This window comes from Triticum aestivum, chromosome 2D (genome assembly GCF_018294505.1).
Source record: "Triticum aestivum cultivar Chinese Spring chromosome 2D, IWGSC CS RefSeq v2.1, whole genome shotgun sequence".
Lineage (NCBI taxonomy): Eukaryota > Viridiplantae > Streptophyta > Magnoliopsida > Poales > Poaceae > Triticum > Triticum aestivum.
The window spans coordinates 122,427,643-122,444,379 of NC_057799.1; the positions used below are offsets into that span (position 1 = coordinate 122,427,643).

A 16,737-nucleotide genomic window follows, 5' to 3' on the forward strand; every position below is an offset into this window, starting at 1 on the left:
CTATCTTGCTAGAATTGCCATTGTGTCTCAAGAAAACACTAAGTTATGTGACTTCTTGAATGCTAATAACAATGATTTCATTAGTACTCCAATTGCTCCTCCTGCCACTAGTGCGGAGTCATATGATATTAATGGTGCATTGCTAAATCTTATTATGAAAGAACAATTTGCTGGAAATCCTAATGAAGATGATGCATCCCATCTTAATACCTTCGTTGAATTATGTGATATGCAAAAAGAAAAAATATGTGGATAATGATATTGTGAAGTTTAATTATTTCCTTTGTCACTAAGAGATCGTGCTAAACTTGGTTTTCATCCTTACCTCGCAATAGTATTCATTCATGGGATAAATGTAAGGATGCTTTCATCTCTAAGTATTTTCCTCCTGCTAAGTTAATATCTCTTAGAAATAAAATCATGAAACTTAAACAACATGATCAAGAACATGTTCCTCAATCTTGGAAGAGAATGAAATTAATGACTAAAAATTGTCCCACTCGTGGATTAAGCTTATGGATGATAGTACAAAAATTTATGTGGGACAGAACTTTGTCTTGAGAAATCTTCTAGACTCTGCTGTAGGTGGTACATTTATGGGAATTACATTAGGAGAAGCCACTAAGTTCTTGATAATATGACCACAAATTATTCACAATGGCACACCGAACAAGCTTCAACTGGTAAGAAGGTAAATTATGTCGAAGAAGTTTCTACTCTGAGTGATAAAATGGATACTCTTATGAATATTCTTGCTAGTAAAAATACTTATGTTGCAAGAAATAATTTCAACAACAATGCTTATAGGGAACTTCAATCCTAGACCATATCCTGGTAATCCCTCTCATAATTATGGTAATTCCTATGGAAATTCATATTATTATTATTATTATTATTATTATTATTATTATTATAATAATAATAATAATAATAATAATAATAATAATAATAATAATAATAGGATACTACTGAACTTGAGAACAACATTAAAGAATCTATTAGTTCTCACAAGAATTTTAATGCCATGGTAGAAGAAAAACTAAGCAGACTCGACGATATGTCTAGAAACATGGATTGAATTGCTCATGATGTGGATGGTGAAAACTGGTGTTCTCCCAAAATATGGCGACAGTACTTTGTAGAAAATTCAAGAATCTCAGACATGCTCTTAAATACCGGAGCAAAGGTATTTCCAAACTGTCTACTGCCGTTGAAAATACGAATAGGGAACTATTGGAAATTGATGGTTTGGAAAATAAAAGAAGACTCACAATTCCTGAAAGTAATTTTAGAAGAGTTCTCAAAGCTCACCTCATCAGATTACTTTCTTACCAAAAATATACTGGAAGAAAAGATGTATAATTCGATGGGTTCAATTTGGGGAAGAAAACTCAAAGTTTTTCCAAGCAATGGCTTCCGAGAGGTACAGAAGAAATAATAATGCGTCGCTAACTACTGATGAGGGATATTGTGTAGGAGTCAGTAATCTCCGAGTCCTTTAAACAGAGACTTGGTACATCAACTCACAATGATATGAAATTTGACCTCACAAGAATCATTAATTGGATTGATGGGCCCGAGGAGCTTAAAGTTCCCTTCACTACCAATGAGATTGATCATGTTATTAGATCAATGCCAGTTGACCGCGCACTAGGCCCGGATGGCTTCACATGGGCATTCCTCAAATCTTGTTGGTCAGTGATCAAAGAAGACTTCTACAAACTTTGCAATCAGTTCTTTGGTGGAAACCTCAATCTTGAGAGCATTAATGATGGTTTCATCACATTGATCCCTAAAAATAATGATCCAAGCACTGTCAATGACTACCGGTCAATCACCCTCCTAAACTGTTGTCTTGAAGTGATCACGAAGATCCTAGACAATCGTCTACAAAAGGTAATTCACAAAATCATCCATAGGAACCAATATTGTTTCCTCAAAGGATGTACCATCCAAGATTTCCTTGCCTGGGCATTCGAGTATATTTACCAATGCCAAACATCCAAGAAAGAAATTGTCCTCCTCAAACTTGACTTCGCAAAGGCTTCGACACAATCGATCAGGAAGCAATGTTGGAAATTATGAAGAATATGGGCTTCAATGACAAGTGGCTGAACTGGATTAAATGCATTTTTCTTCTTCGGGCAAATCTGTTGTCTTACTAAATGGAGTTCCTGGACGGCAGTTCCATTGCAAGTGCGGTGTATGCCAAGGTGATCCTTTATCTCCATTAATTTTTGTACTGGCAACAGACTTGCTACAAGCTGCGATCAATGATGTGTTTTCCGGAGGAGTCGCTAGCCTACCGTTCCCTTGCAACAACCAGAAAGAGTACCCAGTGATCCAATACACTAATGATACCATCCTTGCACTGCCTGCATGCCCCACTCAAGCTACAATCATCAAGAACATTCTGTCTGATTATGCCACCTTGATCGGTCTGAAAATCCCACAAATCCACACTAATCCCAATAAATTGTGATGAAGAACTCTACAGCACTTTAGCAAACATCTTCGGTTGTGTGGTAGGAAAGATGCCCTTCACATACCTAGGCCTCCCCATGGGCACAACTAAACTAACCATACATGATGACATGCCTCTGGTCTGCCGAGTGGAAAGACGTCTATCAGCAACTCTCAGTATGATATCATATGGAGGCAAACTCACTCTGCTCAACTCAGTCATAACTTCCCTCATAATCTTTGCCTTGTGCACTCTAAAACTGCCAGCTGGCATCATTGAACTCCTGGACAAGATACGTAGGAAAAGCCTCTGGACAAAGAAAAATGACCAAGGTGACACATGTAACTCACTTGCATCATGGAACATGGTATGCAAACCAAAAGAATGTAGGGGATTAGGTGTTCTTAACCTGAAAGTACAAAGTGATGTGTTACTCCCCAAATTCTTACATAAATTCTATAATCACCGGGATCTCCCATTGGCGGAACTAATCTAGGATACATATTACACCACAAAATATTCCACATGCCATGGACTTGTGCGGCTCCTTTTGGTGGCGGGATGTTTCAAAGCTTATGCCAATTTATCGCGGGATTACACAGGTAACTATTCACAATGGATCTACGACTCTATTCTAGAAAGACGTATGGCTTGATAATGTCCTGGCTGAAACCCATCCTCGAGCCTTTTCATTTGCACAACATGAAGATATTTCTGGGAGAGATTTCTTGGGAAGCACTTCTCTGTGGCAAACGTTTCACCTACCTCTTTCGACACAAGCGCGTGAGGAGACACCTGACCTACAACAAAAAACCACGGAAATTGAGCTCACAGATCCCTTGGTCAATGATGTATGGAAGCATGTATGGGGATCAACACACTACTCGGCCAACAAATACTACAGGACATCCAAGCGAATTGAACATACACCTGGATCTGGCAGTCCAAAGCAACGATGGAAATCAAAGTTTTTGGTTGGTTGCTTCTGTTTGATAGGCTCAACACTCGAAACATGCTAAAAATAAGACACTATAACATTGGCACTAATTTATGTTGCCTTCTCTGCAACATCTCTTTTTTTAAGTGTCCTTTTAGCCTTGATTGCTGGCATGAGCTTCATATGATGGGGGCAGAATAGGTACACGTCTGGACTGGGTGGTTGCAGCAAAAAACTCTTGGAACAAACCTCTGTTTATGGAAACCTTTCTTCTAGCTGCTTGGAGCATTTGGAAGGAACGAAACGACAAACACTTTAGATGGGCGTCCAAGACTAAAAGAAAATTTGTCCCTCCTCACTTATAGGGTGGGAAAGAAACAAAAACCCTTCCTAGTTTCCTTTATTAACACTCTGTAATAAGAATTTTCTCCCAACCCTCATCCCCAAAGGGGATGATTTGTAAATGACCCCTTGTACATTATTGATCCCTATTAATTAATTTGCAGTAGGAGCCTCTCATGTTGTTTCAGCTGTCAAAAAAAGTGAAATGTAGGTTTCGAAAGTGAATAACGATATGAACTGAAATGTCAACTTATGAAACTGACCATTCCGAAATGTGAAAAGGTTTATTTTAAAATAATGAATATGTTCTTTCAAAAATGTGCAATTGAAGTAGATATGATTTATCTGAAACAAGTCAGTGAAAAGTGAAATGTAAGTTCTGAAAGTGAAAAACAACATAAAACTGAAAATGTGAACTTGTGAAACCGATTGAAATGATTTTATTCATAAGATTTCAAGCGGGCAAAATATGTGAAATGTGTTTCATGACTTTTAAAGTCATTTAAAATGTATCCAAAATGGGTTTTGTTTTAAAGGTCTTTGCGACATGAGTTCAAATATATAAAAAATTTTGAAATCGAAAGTTTGGTTTAAGAGATATGAATAATTTTAAGTTAGCAAAGGTGGAAAAAATGGATGAATTGGTTTAGGAGAGAAGAGAGAGAATGGGCAGCACATGCATGCAAGACCATGCGTCATCTGACCAAAAGTTGACACTCCCGTGCACCCTGTTTTACCATTTTGGGCCTTCACCCTATCGGCTATCGTCGTCCGTGACATTTGGTGAGTCCGTGTGCGTTGAAGTCTTCACCCCTATCGGCTATCGCCGTCCGTGAGAGCATCTCCAGCCGTTCGGCCCCCCAAGGGCTTGAAATAGCGCCGCCTGGGGGCGCGCCGGCGATAAATTCAGCGTGGGGGGCGATCGGTTTCCCAGCCGCCGCCCCCAGGTCGCCTCACACGCAGTTGTTTTAAAACCATACTCGGCCAAAATTTGGCCAAACACGACACATAATTCGGCAAAATTTAGGTCCATTGCATTTTTACATATTGAAAACACATATTTTTTAAAAAAAAACTACTACTAACGCGCCGCCGCCTACCGCGCCGCCTATAGGCCGAAGAGCTTGCCGAAGGCGCTATAGTCACCGTCGCCCTCCTTCTTCACGCCGCCGCCGTCCTTGCTGCACCCCTGCCCTGGGTCGCCTTGGCAGACTGGTTTGGTTGGCGGCGGTGCCTCGTCGTCACTGTCCTCGAGGACGATGACACTGCCCTCATCACGGCCGCGGCACCAAGCAGCGATCTCCTCGAGGGCGCGGCGCTAGCGCTCCATCTCCAGCCGGACGTAGTCCTCGCGCACCCACTTGATGGCGGCCTCCTCATCGGCGGCCATGTCCTCGTGCTCGCTCTTCATGGCGACGAGACCCGGCTCCGTCTTTGGCTTGACGAGGCGGGAGGAGGAGGGAACAGAGCGTAGGTGCGCCGCCTGAGCGGCGTCTCCACGGGCTCGGCCTTGACGTTGACGAGCGTCCGCGAACTGGATGAACGGGAGGAGGAGGAGGAAGAGGACCCGCCCACCATGTGCCTCGGCAACCGAGGGTCACCACTCCGGCGGGGGGCCGGACCAGGGCCGCCGGGTACTCGAGCAAAGGATCGTTGCCGCCCTCGAGGTGCTCGAGGACGGCGTGGAGCGTGTGCCTGGGGGTGCCCCACCATAGGCGGCGGCCGTCGGTGTTGTGGCGCCCCCTCACCGGCGCGTTGTTGGTGGAGGCGAGCTGCTCCTTGTCGCGGCGTTGGAAGTACAACGCCCAGTGCGCGTGGTTGCTAGCGGCGTACTCTGGGAGGTCCCGCTCCTCCTCCGGCAGGGAGGCCCGAACACACGCGATCTCGTTGTGGAAGTGGCCGGCGTCGGTCGGCTGCAGAGGGACGGGGACGCCTCCGGCGCTGAGCCTCCACCGCCCCGGCACGCGCATGTCAGGCGGCGCCGGGTAGTTCGCCTCGTGCAGGTGGCGGCGGCCGAAGCTGTTGGCCGCCGCTCCATCGCCGTGAAATCGCTCTCCCATCGGCGGATCTAGACGGGGAGAGAGAGAGACGAGATGGGGGCGGCGGCGGCGGGAGAGGCTGCGGGTGAGTGCGCCCACCGGCGAGGGAAGGGGCGGCTTTTATAGTGGCCGGTGGGCGGCAGACGTGTACGCGTGGAGGGAGGGGAAGGCGCACGTCACCGCATTGTGCCGCCCGTGAGGGATCTCAATGGAAGGCTGGCCGGCGGCAGCCTTGGTATTGATTCCCCGCGGGAAAACAAGGCGATGAGGAAGACGAGACGCGGCTGGTCGCTGACTCGGCGGGTCCACCGGGCTTTCGTGCCAAAATCGTTTCCCCCGACGCCTCCCAGCGCGCCGGGTTCAGCCTGAGTCCGCCAACGCTAACTTGGCCCTAACCGGCGAAATTTGGACTCCTGGGGCCGTTTTTTTAGCGTCGGCGATAAAAAAAGAGCCTTGGAGGGTCCTGTTGGGGGAGTGGAGATGCTCTGACATTTGATGAGTCCGTCCGCGTTGGAGTTGCCCTTACAGCATAGTCACAGCTACAGATTAGCACACGTCCAACACAACCGAGGGTGCGTCATACTTTGGCTGTGTTCGGGAATCCTCTGCTCCTCCGCCAGGGAGCAGAGCGGGCGGAGCACCCCTTTCGCCGCTCGCTAAAATTGAACTGGTTGCCGCTCCGCTCCGCGGCGGAGTTACAGAGCGGAGTGATTCCGAACGGCCCCTAAGCTTTACCGTTCATTCAAAGGCGCCGGTCAATTAAAAGGCGCCACTAACAGAGATGAATCATCATCGAACACAACTGGTAGCAGACTCAAGTGGGGCCATTCAAGAATGCGGTACATTTAGCAGAAAAGATGGCCAAGCCGTGAACTTTCCGAACATACATACTGTAGTTCATAATTTGCTATCCAAAAACACGCAGCAGCAGATGGGCACCGTTACTACGCTGGCTGGCTTACTGTTAAGCTAAAACCGCCTCCGGCTTGCTGCAAAGGGCTACTTGCTTCTACGGCACTACTCTGATTCCTGAAGGCATGTCATGAGAAATTTCCCACTACTCTGATTCCTGAAGCTAATGTCCTCATAATTCCCACCCCTATACATTTCCCTCCTTAAAGAAAGAACATCCTACGTTGCAGTTAGTCCCACCTCGGAATTCAATCAGTCGAAGCCAAACATAAACCATCGCACATATAAGGTTGCCACAGCGACAAAAACTTCCAAGTGTTGCTTCGGGTGAACAACACACCAAGCTCCAAGGGATGATAGTTGACAACTCCATCTGGCCGGTTCCCATTCCATTTTGGTTAAGCGACTCCAAAGAAGCTACTTACTTCTCCATCTTTGCTGCAAACGACTTCCTCTCACCTGCGTGCCTCTGCAAAACGATGTTGCACATGCAAAAATTAAGGTCTCAACTTACAGAACCCACGCAAGTACAGAGAGTACGTAGGAAGCAGCATTTACCTTATGAAGTATACTGAACTTCATTGCTTGCTTTTCTCGGACAAGCATCCAGTCCAAGGCCAGGTCATATTCTATTGTATTGGGTTGAGAACAATGTGATGTTGACACTGCCTTCTTCTGCGGAAATAACAACAGTTGCATTGATATCATGTACAGAAAACGAGAAACTGCGACGGGATTAATTATAGGACACCATCGAGACCTGCTCTTCTCGTTGTCTTGGGTTCATTTTCTGATTACTGATGGTTAAGTGCCCAACCAGAGCTCCTGAAGCTGGTTTTGGGACCTTAAGTAACCCTTTGCTGCAGTAAAGGGGTCTGCAAGAAATACAATTAATCAGAAGTACCAGCAGTTAGCAAAAGAAGACCAAACTAGAAGATTACTAATTCATACTAGAACTATATACTTTATACTGAGCAGTGCAAAGTGGCAGTCACATACAAACTGTGTAACCAGCAATTGCAATGTTGCACATGCACAATCCCTGTCTGATTTGCCAACTAAAGAACTAGTAAAACACATAAATTGGTGCTCATCGCAGAAGCAATTGGTTAATATAAAGCTCTGTTAGTTCCGACCGGTGTTTTTGCAGTTGGTTTGAACTGAGGTGCCATCATGTGAAACTGGAACATAACAAACAGTAGCGACGCTTGGTATGAAATTTATTACATGCCAGCACTGAATACGAAGTAAAGTACATTTCATCATTCCAACAAGTATTGACACAATAGAGTGAGTTACCTTCCACCCACAACCAAGCCTGAATTGATTTTCATAACAGCTTCATCAGCAATATTTCTAGAATTGAATACAACATATGCTTTTCCTACAAGTTAGAAAAAGGCATTTTATTTAAACTGCGTTGGATAAGGTTACATGGAACATGTTAGTATTTGTGTAGAAGTTCACTCACCATTGTTAGGATCATCGTAGGTCGGGTGGTTAATAGGCTTAGCAGTACAAGATAGTTGTAGTGCCTCACGAATAAGTTCCTGCAAACATGATCGTAATAAGATATGTTCACTAAATTGATGGTGCGATACACGAGAGGAGCAGATAACATGTGAAAAGAACATGAAGACTAAACAAAGCACGAGTAGAATGAGTACTGAATAGGGTGGACGAAGATCCTTGAGAAAAAGAGATGGATATGCACAGAGTTAATCAACTTTTTCATGCCCCAACAGTTTCAACTTCTCTGTGCTGCTACTTGTTATCGAATAAAAAACATATTTATTTATTTATTGCTTTCTTGAGCAGAAGCACATAGTTCCTTTTTCACAAACTCAGGAGACATTTTGTAAGAGACTGTAGAAGTTAAGCAGGCAGAAATCAGTGTACACAGCTGTGTAAAGCTCAGATTGTGGTTGCTGGATTGTGCTGTGGTGACTTGTTTATGATAATCTGCTGCGGAAAATAGTAATGGGGGCAGGAAAGAGTTGGTTTAGCCAAACCAAAATAATAGGAAAGAGTCAGTTGGAAAAGCTGTATCGTCATAATCCACATCAATGCCAAACACGGCCTACAGAACAGAAAGCTTAAGCTATTCAAGAAGACAAGTAGATGATCCTTCTAGGCCAGGAACACAATTAGAGAACTAGAAGCAGCTCGGGCTTCATGACAACCAAATACAGAAAAAGAAGATAGTCATAGTACCACTATTTCAGAAGCTCCAAACCGTATGTCAAGATTCTGAATATACACCAGCCTCCCCTCCTTATCAGCTTGTGCTAGTTTTCCATGCCATGGCTGCAAATTACATTTAATATAGATTGTGAGTTTATGACATATATATAACTGAAAGCCAAAGCATGATTTCATTCAATAGACAATAACATAGAACTGAAAATCAAAGGCTACATCTTAGTACTATGCTAATTTGATGAAACGATTTATCAAGTGAAGACTGCAGATATAACATATACTTCATAACAACAACAACATATATACAAGCGACTATACAGCAAAGAAAAGATCACTCACCTGTGGTTTGAACCATTTGCTTCTGTCCTGTTAAATAACATAAAGGTGTATTAGCACACGAAAGTAAACATGATAGTAGCAAACTGTGTATTAGCACACGAAAGTAAACATGATAGTAGCAAACTGTAAACGACAGCATTTTGTGCATGATCTATCAAGTCAAACCTACTCGTAAATAGCACCGGTCAAATCTCTATCAAAAGCACGTAATATTCTGCCAAATAAAGAACAGTCCATAAATCAAAATAATTGAGAAATTTGAGACCCCTTTACTTGCTGTGTACAAATAAACGATTATATGTGCCCAAGATTCAATCTACTAATGCTTAAGAAATATAGCTGAACATGTAAATAATACTTCAGGTGGTAAGTTCGAAAAGGGCACAGCCCCAAAATACCTGCTCTAGTGCATGGTGGCAGTTCACCATTCAAGGGACTGCTTTATGGCATTGAATTATTAATTTTCAGTAGAGTAGGCCAGTGTTGTGTCTTTGGCATATGGTCTGGTTTAAATTTGTCAACTAAAATGTTCCAAGCACACCACAGCCTAAAGTAAAGTTACTATTTCTCTGAAAAGGAACCAAAATATACCTTATCCTTTTATGTGCGTTAAATTATGATACGTTGGAGTTGGATAGCAATCAACGTGTTTTTCGTTTCACTGAGCATGCATCCAGTTTACATGTCCACGAGCAAACACATAGTAACTGCTCGGGGTAAAGAATAAAAGAATACAAAAGGTGACACTGACACTGTGTTTTTCATGTTTATAACATGTCCATTTTTTCGCATTATATTTATCACTCTGAAATATGTCACCAACAGCTATTTACTAATTCAGAAAACTTACAGCCTGCCTTGTTGTTTGTTGCGCCGAAGGAACAGAGCGAACTTTCACGTCAGGAACTGGGGCCATACTTTGCGTTGTAAGATCTTGAGATAGTTTCAACTTCTTTGAAGGCATATTCTTCGTTGTGAGATCTTGAGATAATTTCAACTTCTTTGAAGGCATCTTATCAGAGAGAACTTTCTGTGTACTCTCTGTACGTTTGAAAACTTTTTGTGTGGGTTTGGGAACATCCTCCTCAACTGCTAGGGGAAGAGGAACAGCAGCAACCTGAGCTTTATCCACCTCTTTGACTGATGGGGGAAGAGAAATGGCCACTGACTGGGAAAGGGGAACTGCAGCAACAGGAATTTCATCCTCCATCTTAGCAGCTGATTGCGGAAGGGGTGCAACAGGAATTTCATCCATCTTAACCGCTGATTGCGGAAGGGGTGCAACCAGACCTGCACCCACCTTCTGATCCATGCCTTGCACATCCTGATCCGGGTAACATATAACTTGCTCATCTTTAGGATTAAGCAGCACGTTGACTGCATCAGAAGGAGGGTAGTTAGAGATGTACGTGCCCATTATATGTGTGTGTATAATGTACTGCTTAAACGAAATATTTAATGTGATGTAATGCATGAACAAAATTGACATCCATTGCTGACCTTCCAGCCCTGCAATTTTCTCAGGTACTTGCTCAGAAAGTGTGCAGTTTCCAACATCAAAAAACCTATAGAAGATATAATCAGCGACCGTTTGTTCCTTTGGGGTAGGCTGGCGATTCCTTTCATCCTTTGAAATGCAAACAACAGTGCATTTACCAGCAATAGATTCCTGCAATAAAAAATCGCTATTAGAACATTTTACCTGTAAGAAAGGTCAGAAATGAACTGAATTAACAATGATGCGCCCAGCTAGCTTCGAAAAAATGTAATTGTTGACCCCAACTAGCTTGTTGCCCCTTTCTACTGACCAAGCTGGTTCTGCTCAGTTTTGCAAATGAGCAACCAAGCCGGATCCAGCTCATTCAGGCTTTTGTTCTGTCTAGTATTGCCAAATATACTTCCAAAAGTGGTAATCAAACTGTTGCTCCTTGCATATTGTTAGCACGCCTTTTATACAGGAAGATTATAAATTCAAATTGCATTTCTGATGTGGATCAATCCAATTAAAAAATGCAAATATGTGAGTAAGGAAGGAACAAACTACCAGTGGGTTGATATCGGCAAGGCCAGTGCCATCACCAGAAGCAAGAAATATCTCATTCTCCGCCACGGGGCCTCTTAAAAAATTTCTGATCTCATCCGGGGTGAAAAACCAAAGAATCTTTACTTTCTTAGCTTCATTTTGCTGCCATATCTTTACTATCTTTCCAATGTATGGTTCAGATTCACCATTTTTAAAAAGATATACACAGTCATACAGTGAGTACTTCACATTGTCAAATGTGAAGGAACCATAGAACTGTGTATCCATCTTGGCACCACCTTTTGCTCTCTTCTTTCCCCACGAAAACTGGATATTCTCGTTACTTTCACCCATTCTGATAATGGCCACTTGCAGCTCAATTTGCCCTTACCATAGGCCTAGAAAGATAAAAACCGGTAGATCAGATCTTAATAAATTAAGCAGCATCAAAACATCTAAAAATCATAGTATCACCACATATAACTCCTGAATTCTTAGTCCTTTCAATTTTAACCATAAACAGTAAACACAAAATTCTTAACCGTTTTAGTTAATCAGCTATGGCACAATGTCTATAATCAACTCTCAAGCAGTCCATTTATTGTCCACTCTAAGGAAGACTGTATATTTCCCTTGGGGGGGGGGGGGGGGGTGCATCAGCTTTTTTTTAAGCTAACCAGAATGGCGCCCACACACCATATCACAAGAAATGTGCAGTGTTCATACTTCACACATACATTACAGAAAAACATCATCCTGATGCTATGAGAACTTGAGAAAACGGCATACAAACACCAAAAGAATCATTCCCAAAACACAAAATGCACACTACAGAGTTCTGAGCATAACAAATGCTGCAGCCCAAAGACGATTTAAACAACCCCCAAAATTCATGAACGATCCTTGCAGAAAAATACCTAAACCAGGAGGGCACAGGAAGAAAGCGCACAACATTATTCCTTCTAACTCGATCGGTCCCCATCCAAGACAAACCTAGGGTTACAGAAACTGAACCAGACGAAGACAAACAGAAACCTCGAGTTTGTCTAAAAAAACAGAAACCTCGAGGGTAAATGGCAGGAGGGTCGGACGACGGGAAATTGAACCGGAGTCGAGGCGCCGCCCGGAGTAGCCCTGCCGCCGGAGATGGGGGCGCCGCCTAGGGCTGCTGCGGACTAGCTGGCGAGGGGAACTGAGAGGGCTCCCCTGCTTCGGTCGGTGCTGGCCAAAGATGGTCCCGGAACTACGCGGTCGGACTCCACCAGTTGAGGCCCAATGCGATTCGACTCCCAAGGATGCAGTATCAGGGAGTGGAGGAGCGGGAGGAGGAGGGAGATTACCTTGTGCAGATGACGGGTGGGCGGCCGGGGAGAAGCGGGGGGCGGGGGGCGGTGAGGTCCTAGGAGAGGCCGCCGGCGGTGAGGTTCGCGGGGACCACAGGCGAGGAGGGCGCCGGAGAAGTATAGCAGGGGAGGGGGAGGGGGAGGTTAGCGATGGAGTGGAGGTGTCGCGAGGACGAGCTAGGGCTGCGCCATGGGGGTGAGGGGGAGAAGGCCACGCGGCGTCTGACGCGAGAGGGGCTTTGCTCGGCTGGAGGGCTCTCTCACATTGGTGCTTTGTCTGGACTCGATGCGCCACAGAAAACAATGAAGGCCCATTTCGTGGGAAGTGCACTGTCGCAGACCATCCCCGATTCCTCATACTCTAAAAAAAAACTCCGATTCCTCGTGTCAAAAAAAAAAACTCTGATTCCTCAAAAAAAAACAAATCTCCTATTCTTCCATTCTAAAAAAACTCGATTCTCCCTTCACCCAAAACAAAACATAAGAGCAAGAAAGTGCAAGCTCATGTATGTATCAGGTATTTAGAATCATTGGAGAGTACACACACATATACTCCTATATATTATTAATATATAAAAGATGTTTACAAAATATAGCCATGGACTATGTTATTCACTAAAGATTCAGCAAAAATGAATGCGTAGTTGTTTCTCTGTTTCTGCCCATTGCTGTGTGTTGAACATGTGTACATGTACGTAGGTCCTGGTTCTGTATGCAGTACCTGTAGTATCTGTCTCCCTCTGTATGTACGTGTATCTTAGGAGACAAGATATCTGTCACACCCCTTGTACCTATATATATGTGCCTAGTGCACGATCAATTAATTATCGATGCATCAAATCATTCTCTACATGGTATCTATCACAAGTCGATCTTCCAGCTTCCGCTAACCCTAGCCGCCGCCTCGGGCCGCCGCCGCCGCGATCTCCCGCCGCCGCCGCCGCCGCTCCAAGCCGCCGCCACCACCCCTCCTTCCCGCGCGCCGCCTTCCCACCGCGCGCCTTCCCCTCCACGCCGCGCCGCCCTTTCCCGCCGCGCCGCCTACCTCCCGCCGCCGCGCCGCCTCTCCTCAGCCGCGCCGCCGCCTCCCTCCCCACGATCTCCTCGCCATGTCATCCAACGCCTCCACCTACTCCAACCCCTTCGCCGTCGACCCTGCCGAGATCCGCGACATCAACGTTCATGCACGCGTCCCCGTGATCCTCGACGACTCCAACTCCACGTACTTCGCGTGGAAGACGTACTTCACGCTGCTCTTCCGCGAGAACAATCTCGTGGATCACGTGGATGGCACCGTGGACTTCCGCGCCATGGTGGACGACGCCGAGTGGACCGCGATCGACGCCACGATCATCCGGTGGTTCTTCACCACCATCTCCAAGGACTTGTTCCACACCGTCGTGAGCGCCGGCGACGACGCCCGCGCCCTGTGGGTCAAGCTGAACGGCCTCTTTACCGACAACAAGCTTCAGCGCCGCGTTTTTTTGCAGCAGGAATTTTTTGACTGTCACCAGGATAAACAGTCCATTGATGACTACTGCCGCCGCCTGAAGACGTTGGCGGATGAGCTCCGTGACATTGGAGCCATGGTGGACGACGACCTCCTCCTCAGCACGCTCACCGCCGGCCTCAACGAGGACTTCGACAACGCCGCCTCTAACCTCACCTTGATGCCGGAGCCCTCCTTCCCCAAGTTTGTGGCGTACTTGAGGTTGGAGGAGCGCAGGATGAAGGGGTCAAGAAGCGTGTGCAGCACCACGCCCTCGCCGCCAGCACCTCCCGCGGCGCCCCTCCACCGACCGCCCACCCGCGCCGCGCCAGCAGCCGCCGCTACCAACGCCTCCGGGGTACTTCCCCCTCCCGCCCGCCCCTCCCACTGCCCCCAGCAGCCGGGTGGCAGGCGCCACGGCAACCGCCGTGGGGGCGGCCGCAAGCAGCAACAGGCGTCGGGGGGGGGGGCTCGTCAGCAGCAGCAGCAGGTGACTCCCCCATGGACGTACGGCACCAACCCGTGGACCGACGTCGTCCACGCGTACTCTATGCCGGTCCCTCGGGCTCCGGCTCCGGGGGGGCCCGCCCGGCGGGTCACCAGGCCCTCTTCGCCGCGCAGAACGCCGCTCCCTACAGCGGCTATGGTGCCCCTCCCCCGCCGGCCCCCGCCTACGGGTCTGCGCCGGCCTATGGGGCCGCGCCCGCCTACGGCGCCGCCGCCGCCGCCGCTCCGGCCTTTGGGGCTGCTCCCGCACCGGCCTACGGAGGGTGCTACCCTCCTCAGGTGCCGCCGCCGTGGGACCCGGCCTTGCTCGCTGCACTGCACTCCGCCCCGTCACCGAGCTCCTATGGTGGCGGTGGTGACTGGTACATGGACTCGGGCGCCACTGCTCACATGACTGCTCATCCCGGTATCCTCACATCTGCCACTCCCGTTCATACTCCCACCCGTATCACCGTTGGTAAAGGTTCCTCCCTACCCATTACTCACGTCGGTCATATGTCTTTTCCTTCTACTTCCACTCCTGTGCATATGTCTAATGTTCTTGTGTCTCCTGACTTAGTCACTAATCTTGTTTCCGTTCGTCGCCTTGCTCGTGAGAATCCTATAACTGTTGAATTTGACGATATCGGTTTTTCTGTGAAGGACGCCCGTACACGGATGGTGCTCCACCGATGTGATAGCCCGGACGAGCTTTATCCAGTGCATCCCTCCGGCGCCACCACCACCCGTCGCCCCGCCGCCTTCGCCGCCAGTGTCGATCTTTGGCATGCCCGTCTCGGTCATCCCAACTCCACCATTATGCGTCAGATTCTTCAGAGTTTTTCCTTCTCATGTAATAAGGTCGACGATCACACTTGTGAGGCTTGCCGTCTTGGCAAGCACGTTCGTCTTCCCTTTAGCGAGTCTACAAACATTTCCACCTTTCCGTTTCAGTTATTGCATAGTGATGTTTGGACGTCCCCGGTTGCTAGCAACACGGGCTACTTATACTATTTGGTGATATTGGATGATTTTACTCATTATGTGTGGACCTTCCCTCTCCGTCGCAAGTCCGACGCTCTTGCCACACTCACCGCTTTTTATTCATATGTCACCACACAGTTCGGTCGTCCCATTCTCGCCTTGCAAACTGACAACGGCAAGGAGTTTGACAACGTTGCCGTCCGCAATTTACTTGCGTCCCACGGCACCATCTTTCGCCTCACCTGCCCCTACACGTCTCAGCAGAATGGTCGCGCCGAGCGCGTCCTTCGCACGCTTAATGACTGTGTCCGCACGTTGCTCTTCCACTCCTACGTGCCTGCTCGGTTCTGGCCGGACGCGCTCGTGACCGCCAGCCTCCTCATTAACATTCGCCCCTGTCGTTCCCGCTGGAACTACACCCCTCACCAGCTCTTCTTCGATGCGGTTCCATCTGATGATGGTCTTCGCATTTTCGGGTGTCTCTGTTATCCTAGCACCGCGTCCACTGCTCCTCACAAACTCGCGCCCCGGTCACTCCCTTGCATCTTTCTTGGCTATCCTCCCAACACCAAAGGTTATCGGTGCTATGATCCAGTCTCCCACCGCGTTTTCACTTCGCAACATGTGTACTTTGATGAGCCCGTGTTCCCGTTTCAGCAGGTACCATCACCTTCGGAGTCTTCTGGTGGACCGCGCAGCCGCGTCCCGGGTTCGGCCCTGCCCGCGCTCCCCGCGCCGGCGGCCCCTGCAGCGGCCCCCGACGCAGCGGCCTCCTCGGCCGCCCCCGTCGCGGCCCCTAACGCCGTGGCCCCCGTCGCCATGGCCCCTCGGCCGGCCCCGCCGCGGCCCCCGTCGCCGTGGCTCCCTCGGCGGCTCCCGTCGCCGCGGCCGCACCCCTCGCCGGTGTGGTCACTCGGGCTCGAACTGGGCCCTGCGTCCCAGCACGCGCTACTCATCGAACGAGTACGCATGCGCGGCTTCTACCTCGACGCCGTCCCAGCTTCCCACCTCCGCTCGCGCAGCCCTTCGGGATCCGAACTGGCTAGCTGCGATGCGTGAGGAGTTTGACGCCCTGCAGCGCAACCGTACGTGGCAGCTTGTCCTGCGGCCACCCCGTGCCAATGTCATCACTGGCAAGTGGGTCTTCCGCCACAAGACTCGCCCCGACGGTTCTCTC

The 16,737-nt window shown here is 47.8% G+C and overlaps 1 protein-coding gene across 2 annotated transcripts; it reads right to left on the reverse strand.

The window, feature by feature from the left end:
- Nucleotides 1–6,609: 6,609 nt before the first annotated feature.
- Nucleotides 6,610–12,822, reverse strand: LOC123052096 (protein ANTI-SILENCING 1). 2 transcript variants are annotated; one of them, XM_044475178.1, is made up of 11 exons: nt 12,599–12,822; nt 11,280–11,656; nt 10,736–10,904; nt 10,086–10,612; nt 9,236–9,262; nt 8,909–9,001; nt 8,166–8,244; nt 7,994–8,078; nt 7,455–7,569; nt 7,253–7,369; nt 6,610–7,163 (listed from the first exon to the last, which is right to left on the reverse strand). In XM_044475178.1, the coding sequence occupies exons 2-11, from the start codon at nt 11,610–11,612 to the stop codon at nt 7,116–7,118; spliced, it is 1,593 nt and encodes a 530-aa protein (XP_044331113.1). In that variant the 5' UTR covers nt 11,613–11,656; nt 12,599–12,822; the 3' UTR covers nt 6,610–7,115. The 2 variants fall into 2 exon arrangements, with proteins under 2 accessions (XP_044331113.1, XP_044331115.1); XM_044475180.1 differs by having other exon boundaries at nt 11,280–11,660; nt 12,645–12,813.
- Between the last annotated feature and the right edge of the window lie 3,915 nt (nt 12,823–16,737).

Coding starts and splice junctions, on each gene's coding strand:
- LOC123052096 (XM_044475178.1), bottom strand. CDS start 11,612: ATGGGTGAAAGTAACGAGAATATCCAGTTTTCGTGGGGAAAGAAGAGA. Junction 8,079..8,165: donor CTACGATGATCCTAACAATG/GTGAGTGAACTT, acceptor TCTAACTTGTAG/GAAAAGCATATGTTGTATTC. Junction 7,164..7,252: donor AGTTCAGTATACTTCATAAG/GTAAATGCTGCT, acceptor ATCGTTTTGCAG/AGGCACGCAGGTGAGAGGAA.